This window comes from Rattus norvegicus, chromosome 6, assembly GCF_021556685.1.
Source record: "Rattus norvegicus strain SHRSP/BbbUtx chromosome 6, alternate assembly SHRSP_T2T, whole genome shotgun sequence".
In the NCBI taxonomy this organism is placed as follows: domain Eukaryota; kingdom Metazoa; phylum Chordata; class Mammalia; order Rodentia; family Muridae; genus Rattus; species Rattus norvegicus.
Window position 1 is genome coordinate 31642960 of NC_141539.1, and position 9541 is coordinate 31652500.

At 50.3% G+C, this 9541-nt stretch overlaps 1 protein-coding gene across 1 annotated transcript in view; it reads right to left on the reverse strand.

Annotated features, from left to right (window-relative positions):
- Positions 1 to 2801: 2801 nt before the first annotated feature.
- The window catches only part of Tcf23 (transcription factor 23), a 7957-nt gene continuing 1217 nt past the window's right edge, over positions 2802 to 9541 (reverse strand). Inside the window, 2 exon segments of the mRNA NM_001432153.1 lie at positions 2802 to 6282; positions 9089 to 9331. Coding sequence (NP_001419082.1) covers positions 6091 to 6282; positions 9089 to 9331 — 435 coding nt within the window. The 3' untranslated portion in view covers positions 2802 to 6090.

Here is a 9541-nt window from a genome sequence, read left to right on the forward strand (position 1 = left end):
CCCCTGATCCTCCCAGTGCTGAGATGACAGGTGTTCAGCACCACTCCCAGCTGGAATTCAGCATTATTTGCCACTGGATACATTTTTTTAATAAAGTACTTGATTGGTTAAGTTTCTAGTCCATTTATTCTGTGGGGTTTTTCTTCTTTATGTGTATGGGTGGTTTTTAAAGTTTTGGATTGGTTTCTTTTACGTACGTAAGTGTTCCAAGCACATTATGTGTACTGTGTGTGTGCCTGGTTGCTTGTGAAGGCCAGGAGATTAGCCAAAGTCTCTGGAACTGGAGTTGTAAACGGTTGTGCACCATCACGTGGGTTCTACCAACTGAACCCAGACCCTCAAAAGAGCAGCAAGTTTCTCAGTCTCCAGAGAGCCAAGGGAGCCCTCTTGCCAGTCCCTCTGTGGGAAGCTTTAATTCAGTCTTCAGGAAGCTCTTTGTTTTTCCCAGTGTAGGCAGAGCAAGAAGTGAAGTCCTGAGTAGCTACACTTGGATTTAGTAGCTTACAGAATTCTTTTTTTTCTTTTTTTCTTTTCTTCAGACCCAAGAACCGAACCCAGGGCCTTGTGCTTACTAGGCAAGCGCTCTACCACTGAGCTAAATCCCCAACCCTAGCTTACAGAATTCTTGGTGAGTGTGCGTGCGTGTGCATGTGTATGTGTGTGCGTGTGTCTGCCTCTGTGTGTGTGCCTCTGTGTGTGTGTGTATGCGTATATGCCTGTGCATGTGCATGTGTGTGTGTGTGTGCACGCGCGTGTGTGCATGTGTGCCTGTGTGTGTGCGTGTGCGTGTGCGTGTACACATGTAGACCAGTGTGTGCCCATGGAAGCCAGAGGGATTGGATAGGTCTTTTGGAGCTGGAGTTACAATTGGCTGTGAGTCTCCTGAAGGGGTACTGGGATTTTGGTATGCATCGTACATCACCACCACTGGGTTTTGCTTAGGTAATTTGAATGTTGCCTGTTTTCTTTTTTTGTGATGCTGGGAATAAAGCTAGGGCGTCGTGCATGCTACACAGGGGCTCTACCACTACATTGCTTTTCCTCTTTCCTTGAGACAGCGTTTCATTCAGCTCACCCTGCTTCTTGATCCCTGCACCAGGCCTGGCTGGCCCCCTTCTGGCTGAGACTCAGGTAAAGTCTCTCACTGGTGGTGCCTGCCCCCCTACATACCTTCGCCCACACACACCATCTCTACCCTGCCCTGCGTGTTCCCCAGGATGCCCCAAAGTCACTGATATGTTTCTGAGTGGGGGGTGGGGAAGACTGGGATATAACAGCATAGCAGAGACACGGGAGACAGCTGAGGCCTCATGTACTGGGGTGCATATTGTTGAACTTCAGGTTCAATGAGGGACCCTGCCTCCTGGAGCTCAGCAGTTAAGAGTTCTGTTCTTCCAGAGGACCCAGGTTTGATTCCCAGCACCCACATGGCAGCTTACAACAGTTTGTAACTCCAGTTCCGAAAGACCCAATGCTGCTCTGTCTTCTGCAAACACTGCAGGCACATATGCTGCTCTGACCTCTGACCTCTGACTTCTTCGGACACTGTAGACATATGTGCTGCTCTGACCTCTGACCTCTGCAGACACCGTACACACATACTGCACAGATACACATGGGAGAAAACACATAAAATTAAAAATATAATAAATGGACTGGAGAGATGGCTCAGCGGCTAAGAGCACTGACTGCTCTTCCAGAGGTCCTGAGTTCAAATCCCAGCAACCACATGGTGGCTCACAACCATCTGTAATGAGATCTGATGCCCTCTTCTGGTGTGTCTGAAGACAGCTACAGTATACTCATATACATAACAAATAAACAAATTAAAAAAAAAAGAAGAGGTCAGTCCAGTCGGGGAATACCTGTCTCAATAACGACAAAAAAGAGAGCTGGTGAGCTGGCACAGGGTGAAGGCTCTTGTCACCAAGCTCACCTGAGTTCAGTCTCTGGAGCCCATCTGGTGGGAGGAGAACTAAGTCCCACAAGTTGACTTCTGACCTCCATGTGTGTGTTGTGGCATACGCAAACACAGATGTAAAAAATATAAATGAAGGAAGAGAGGAACAGGATGGGAGGGAAGAGGGAAATGGAGTCCGTGGCACTTTGTTTTTTTTTGTTTTTTTTTTGTTGTTGTTGTTGTTGTTTTTTTTTTTCTCTTTTTCGGAGCTGGGGACCGAACCCAGGGCCTTGCACTCGATAGGAAAGCGCTCTACCACTGAGCCAAATCCTCAACCCCATGCACTTTGTATTCTTATATTATGAAAGTAGTTTTGGCTATTTAAATTTTACCCAGGATTCCCGGAAACACTCGGAATACCCTCAATGTTTTTTGAATTATGTATGGGCAAAGTAGGGGTCAGAAATGTTCTAGGTCGTCTAGATAACCAATTTCTAGGACTTTCAGCATCTGTCTCAGCTCTGCTACCTCTATGTGAGAAAAGCAACCGTAATAACGTTAGCAAGTGTAGAGGACTGTCAATAAAACTTTATTTACATGAACAGGTAAAGGCTGGATTTGGCCTCCTGGCCCTCATTTGCCCAGCCTTGATCTAGAATTGAATATGCTTCCAGGGCTGGTATAAGGAAAGAGAGAGGCTGACATTGTCTAATTCACCCTAGCCAGGTTCTTCCCAGGATACATAGAATGATTTCTTTGAAAACACCTTGTTCCTCTTTCTTTTTTTTTTTTTTTTTTTTTTTGGTTCTTTTTTTCGGAGCTGGGGATTGAACCCAGGGCCTTGCGCTTCCTAGGCAAGCGCTCTACCACTGAGCTAAATCCCCAACCCCGTTCCTCTTTCTTTTTATTAGAGTCCACACCGCTGTAACCAAATTCTGGATAGAGACAATGTCGAGTAGGAAAGATTTATTTTGGTCCAAAGTCTCAGAGAGCTCAGTCCACAGGCTTTTTGGTGTCATGGTTAGGGGCAGAACATCATGGTATCGGGAGTATGTGGAAGGGACATCTTTTTTCTCGAGGCAGATGGGGCAGCAGTGCGGCAGTTACACGGAAAGAGTCAGGGACAATACACAGCCTCAAGCACGTGGCCCCAGCCCCCTCCCTCCAGCCTGTCCACAATTCCACTGAGACCCACTAGGTTGGCCTGGCTGGTCTTCAACTCACAAAGATCCTCCTGCCTCTGCCTTCTGAATGTTGGGATTAAGGGCATATAGCACCACACCCAGCTTATCAATAGCCTATTTTGAATCCATCCATGGACTAAGCTATTCAGGAGGTAAAAGTCCTCATACACAAAGGTCCACTTTACTAACCCCCTCGTCACCTCTCAGTCCAAAGAAGTTGACAGTCAAGATTAGCCATTGTCTGTTCCCACAGTCTCCAAAGGGGAACTCCTTCGCTGTGCTGGACGAGCCCTCCCGGGGCTCCATGTAAGCCTCAGTACTGATCTCTTGCAGCACAGCCAGATGAGTGGAGGGAGGCAACAGGGAAGTCTTCCTCTCTACCTGCACCTCACCTTGAGAGGGACTGAAAGAAAACTGGACTAGGTTCACAGGGTGCAGCCATCCCTCCGACTCCCGGGCCAGGGCACCCGCACACCACCGTCCATCCATGCACCTTAACTTTTGCATACTCTCCCCTGTACGTGCCCGTCCTAGGGAACAGGAGCTGTTGTTGGAGACAGAGTTCGGCTCCTTCTACTGCCTCCAAACGCTCCTACCACTTTGCCCCTAGCGCGGGTGAGCATAGATCTCCCAGTCAGCAGATGCTTTTCTTTCTCTGCTGTGGAAACAAAAGGGGTCGTTCCTGGGTGGGCTTGGCTTACAGACCCTCATCTCCAGCGTCTCCAGCATCTCCAGTGTGGTATTTCTCAAGGGAAGCATTGTGCTGGGCAGGGAGAGTGAGGTTCCAGTCATGCCCTGGGTCTTCCTTTGGTTCCCCTCCCCACAGTCAGGTAACCTCAGCTTGACAGTGCCAGGCCTGGTCAGTGGGAAAAACAGATTCTCTGGCAACAGATTTAGAAATTTGTCCTGATTGGGCAGAGTGGTAAAGGCCTGTGAGCCCATAACCCTTGCTAAGGCAGAAGGATTTCAAGTTCAAAGCCAGCCTGGCCTACACAGAAAGTCATGTCAAAAAACCAAACCAAACCAAACCAAAACAAGATACTCCTCCTGGTGGGACTTGTTCTTCTTTACCTGACCCTCTACCAACTTCATCTTCTTTTTCCCTCCTCAGATTCTCCATTAGGGCGGTGTTATGTGGTCAGCCGTGAAGGGTTTGCCAAATGAGGCAAAAGCTTGAGTCTAGACAGGGTGGACACTTCAAGCTCCATCAGACTCTACTCAATCACTGGGAGATGCTTTAGTCTATGAGGGGACTCGTAGCTTGTACCCAAAGCCAGTCCCCAGCCTGCCCAGAGACAGATCGTATATCACTGACTGGGAAGAAATCATGTACACTCCTTTTTACCACCCTTCAACTCCACGGAGGGCGGGGGGACGCTGCTGTTGATTTGGTTTTAAAAATAGAACACCCAGGCTGGACTTTTATGGTCGTGTGAAGAAGACTGCTCCTGCCCTCCCACACCTGGTCTCTGCCCCTGCTTGGCCCCGTCCAGCTGCTGGACCAGCCCTGCACAAGTTCTCTGGGTCCCCCAGGAGAAATGTGGGACCAGGCAGATTTATGGGTTTGGCCTTGGCTGGGGCCGTCCGCCATGGCTCTCAGCCACAGCCCAGCTGCTTCCCCACAGCACATGCAGCTGAGGCTGGGACGTTCTGTGTCTTCCTTCTATCTCCACCCCAGCTTGCTGAGTCACCCCACCATCTCCTTTTCCTGGATGCCAATCCCTCCCAGCCTGTCCACTCAACTCATGAGCACCCTGCTGGGACTCTAGTTGGCCTCAGTTGCTGAAATTTGAGAGGAAGGCAGTTCCTCCTATGTTAAGACCCAGGGGCCAACCTGAAACTGGACCTGGCTTGGGAAGCTCACCTTAGTGTAAGCTTTGTCTCCAGTTATTTCTTCAGGGCCAAGGACGAGTGTCGCTAAAGCTCTAGGAAACTTTGGGCACCTTGTACCAGGATCTGGGGCAAGCCTGGGACGTCACTGCCTGTGGGGAGAAGCAGGCCTGGGAGTTGACCTTTAGAAATGTTCAGATTATACCAAAACCAGTAAAGCCCCCATCGCTGACAGTGCAGGAACCACGCTGAAGTCCACCTTGTTTTACACGTCCTTGAGATGAGGTTTCTAACACACCAGAGAGAGAACACTGCTTACTATGCCACGGGAGAGATGCTCTCGCTCTGTCTCAGGCCCTTGGAGGAGATAAAGCTGGGGAGATTGCGGTCCTCTGCAGGCAGGGCTGTGAGTGGCTGCTTCGTTGAGTGAAGGCAGAGCTGACTGTGGGATAAGATGATCTGGCCCTAGATAGCTGGGACTAGCTAAATGTCCCTGGCTTGTGAGCCATCTAAGTCTGGGGCTTCATCTGCTGGGAAGACGTGAAAGGGCTGCAGGGCCCTGGTGCAGGAAGGAGGTGATGAGGGCCCACTGGTGAGATGGTATTCCAGGGAGAAGTACCCTGATCTCGCCTACGCCTCTTTGATGTTGGATAAACATCTTGTAGGGAAATTAAAGAAAAAAACCACACTCCATTCTCCAGCTTCCTCTCTGGCTTTGTGACCTGACCCCAGACATGTTCATACTTACTGCTACCAAAAGCCCTTCAGGCCCCCTGGTATGCCCATGAGCACCCAGGGCTACTGTGGTCCTAGCCCCATGCTGTACCGGCACAGCCATTTCTGTCTTCTTGTGTTCTTCTTGAAGAGCCCTAGGGGAGGGGATGTGATGCCCTAACTTGACTTTGAACCACGTCAAACACGGTTTCTCTTTCACTTCCCGTCCGTCAGTACCGTAGAAGAGCCAAGCGTGAACTCCATCCTGGGTCTCCTCGGAACTCTCTACCACTGATGTCTTTACTGCTGCTTCTTCTGCCTACCGGAAGCCAACCCTGAACTTGAAACTTGAGCCTGAGTCAAACCCAAAGGCTGAGTCAAGGGGAAGACAGGCAGAGCGGGCAGAAAATCCAGGTCCTTAAGCGGAGTCGCAGTCTAAGAGAGCAGGATGAGTGGTGGTGGTCATTCGTTACCAAGGGCTGGAGAGACTGGAGAGGCAAGGAGGCTATCTGTGGCTACGGAGACCTGGGACCCCAGCTGTGCATCCCTGCTTCTGTGGTCAGTAGCGATGGTTGTGGTGGAATCGGCTGTGGTGGACTCCGGGCCAGAGCATCCCAAGCCTCCTGCATAGAGACGAGATCGCATGGGCCACTTCTGAAAGGACATAAGATGGGAAAGGATTAACACAGCTATTGTGGTCCTGTGTAGTCCAGAACCATTACGACCTTAGGTCTGGCTTTCCCTGGTATCCCCTGATTGACATGTCCCCCAAATATCACAGCCTTAAATGCTCTCCCAACTGTCTGACAGAGGCATAGGAGGAGCCCACTGTGGGCACAGAAGGCTTTAAGAGGTGCACAAGTTGGGGCAGGAGAGATGGCTCAGAGGTTAAGAGCGCCATCTGCTCTTCCACAGGTCCTGAGTTCAACTCCCAGCAATCACATGGTGTCTCAAAGCCATCTATGATGAGATCTGGTGCCCTCTTCTGGCCTGAAGACATACACGCAGGCAGAACGTTATAAGGGGGCTGGAGAGATGGCTCAGCGGTTAAGAGCACTGACTGCTCTTCCAGAGGTCCCGAGTTCAATTCCCAGCAACCACATGGTGGCTCACAACCATCTGTAATGAGGTCTGATGCCCTCTTCTGGCCTGTAGGTGCACATGCAGGCAGGAAGCTGCATGATGTATACATAATAAATAAATAGATTTAAAAAAAAAAGAGGTGCACAAGTTGGTTGGGGGCTGGGGGAGGGGGTAGACAGGCACACTGAGTGAGGGAGTGTGAGGGAGAAGTGGAGGAGGGAGGGGATGGGGCTCGTCAGCTCACACCCTGCCAGGAGTTTAAGGTCTTCTCACTAGGAGCAAGGGTGGTTTTAGAAAATGCAAGAATAGTCTGGTAGTGGCAGCGGCACATGTGTTCCTTTAATCCCAACACTCAGAAGGCAGAGGCAGGAGGATCTCTGTGAGTTTGAGACCAGCCTGGTCTACAGATCTAGTTCCAGGACAGCCAGGGCTATACAGAGAGAGAAACCCACATAGAGAAACGCTGTCTCAAATAGAAACATAGAGAGCTGGATGGACGGATGGACAGACAGACAAAGGGACAAAAAGATAGGCAGACAGACAGACAGACAGATGAAAAAACTGCAAGGATTACTGTGCTGAGTTTATCTTCCTCTCTGTCATTCCCCACTTGGGTGCTCAATGCCTCTCTCCACTAATCAGAGTTCTAGATCTAGGCTCTCCCCTCCCCTCCACGCCCTTCCTCTCCTCTCCTCTGCTCTCTCACCATTGTATTTATTGTGCATCTACTATTCTCCAGGGCTTCGTTTTACATCAATCACCACTTTACAGATAAGGACCTTGCTCTCTTACCCATGGCCCTCTGCCCAGTGCTGCTTTTAGCATTTTAGACCTACCCCATTTAACCTCAGAGGCTTGTATTTCATCTATATTCTCAAGGGGGGAAAACTTTTTCAGAAGGACCATATATATGAAAAAGAGATGATACAGAATTATCCATCGTAAAAATCAGGTTGAGGGCTAGAGGCTGCTGGGCTGGACGGTGCTGCCCAGAACTCCCGAAGCCCAGGGTTCCATCCCCAGTATAGTGTAAACCAAGTGGTGTGGGCAGGCCTGAATTCCGGAAGGTGGAGGTGGGAGGAACAGAGGGCGAAGGTTGTCACAAGCTACACCTGAGTTTGAGGCCAGCTTGAAATATCTGATATCTTGTCTTTAAAAACAAAGTTACGGGGTTGGGAATTTAGCTCAGTGGTAGAGCGCTTGCCTAGCAAGCGCAAGGCCCTGGGTTCAGTCCCCAGCTCCGAAAAAAAGAAAACAAAACAAAACAAAGTTACCCCTGTAGAAGGCAGAGTGGCCCTCCCTGTATGACACAGCACAGTCTTTTGTGCTTGCTTTGTTGTCTTCTCTGTCTAGGCCTGGCTGTTCTGAGACTCCCTTTTTAGACCAGGCTGGCCTTGAACTCAGAGATCTGCCTGCCTCTGCCTACTAAGTACCTCTCACCTAATTTTTTTTTCATTTTATTTTAACACAGAGTCTTGCCAGACCAGCCTGGATCTGGCAATCCGTCTGCCTTGGTTTCCTGTGTCCTGAGACCTCGGGTGTGGTCCACCATGCCTGGCTCACAGCATACTCTTTACATGGGTCCCTGTGAGGGAGGCGCTTGCTGGGGTCGGGGGAGCTAAGAGCCAAGGTCTGCAGTCAGAAGCCCAGGTTCAAACTACATTCGGCCACTTGCCCTCCCTGACCTCCCATCTCCTCATGGGTCATCTTCCTTTGGCTCTTGCAGCCAAGAGATAAGAATGCTCTAAAGTGCTCAGCTCTGTCCCTAGCTTGTCCTTAGCATCCAATCATAGTGGCTGTTGCTGCCATGTGGATTATTATTAATTTTCCTTCCATTCATGATAATTGTTAATTATCCTATTATTATTATTTTATTAATTTTGTACTCCAAAAGAGATGGCTGACTCCTCGCTTGTTCTATCTTGCACATTCTCAAGCTGGGGTTCAGGAAAACCAGGTAAGAAGAGTTTGGCACGGTTGGTGCTGGAAGCCCTCCAACCCAGATTGATTGCCTTGCAATCTGATGGCTTCTGCACTGTGGGCTTAGGCCGTTCTCCCAGAGAGCAGACATCTGCCGCAACAGTAGTTCAGAGAGAAGTAAGTCAGGTGCCACACGAGGTGAAGCTGTTTGGAGACGGATGACTCTCCTGGGTTCTGGGCCTCAGACCAGGAACCTGCTCCTCTCTTCCCCCGACACTAAGAATCTCAGTCTTCTCCTCCTCCCGGAGCAAGCGCATTCCCACGCAGCCGCTCCCAGTCGCCGCTCCACCCCAAGAGCCGGCCTCCATCCTCCTTCTGAGAGAACCAGAAGAAAATGACCCCAATTCCTATTCCGTTACCAGAGGTTCGCGACCGAGTCCCTAGGCCAGTGACCTACCTTAAGAGGGTGCAAGTAACGGAGCCCACGCAGGAAGGGAGGCCAGGCAGGACCAGGCAACTCATGGCCGAGGGTTCGGGTGAGGTGGGCGATGTAGCTTGTGGCCAGCACTAGCACATCCAACTTGGAAAGCTTGGTGTCAGGTGGTACTGCAGGCAGAGCAGCCTGCAGCGCCAGAAAGGCCTGACGCAGTGTCTTCACCCGAGTCCGTTCCCGTGCTGCGTTCTCCGGGCTGGCCTCACTCTGCAGAGAGGACCCATGAGTGCATCCAACACAGATTCCCATCTAACCCTGGCTTCTTGTTATTGCTGCTATTGTTGGGACAGAGTTTCATGTAGCCCAGGCTAGACCTGAACTCCCCGTGTAGCCCAGGATAACCTCGAACTCAGGATCGGACTGCTTCAACTTCCTAAGTGCTGGGATTATAGGGACATACCACCATACCTGGTTGAC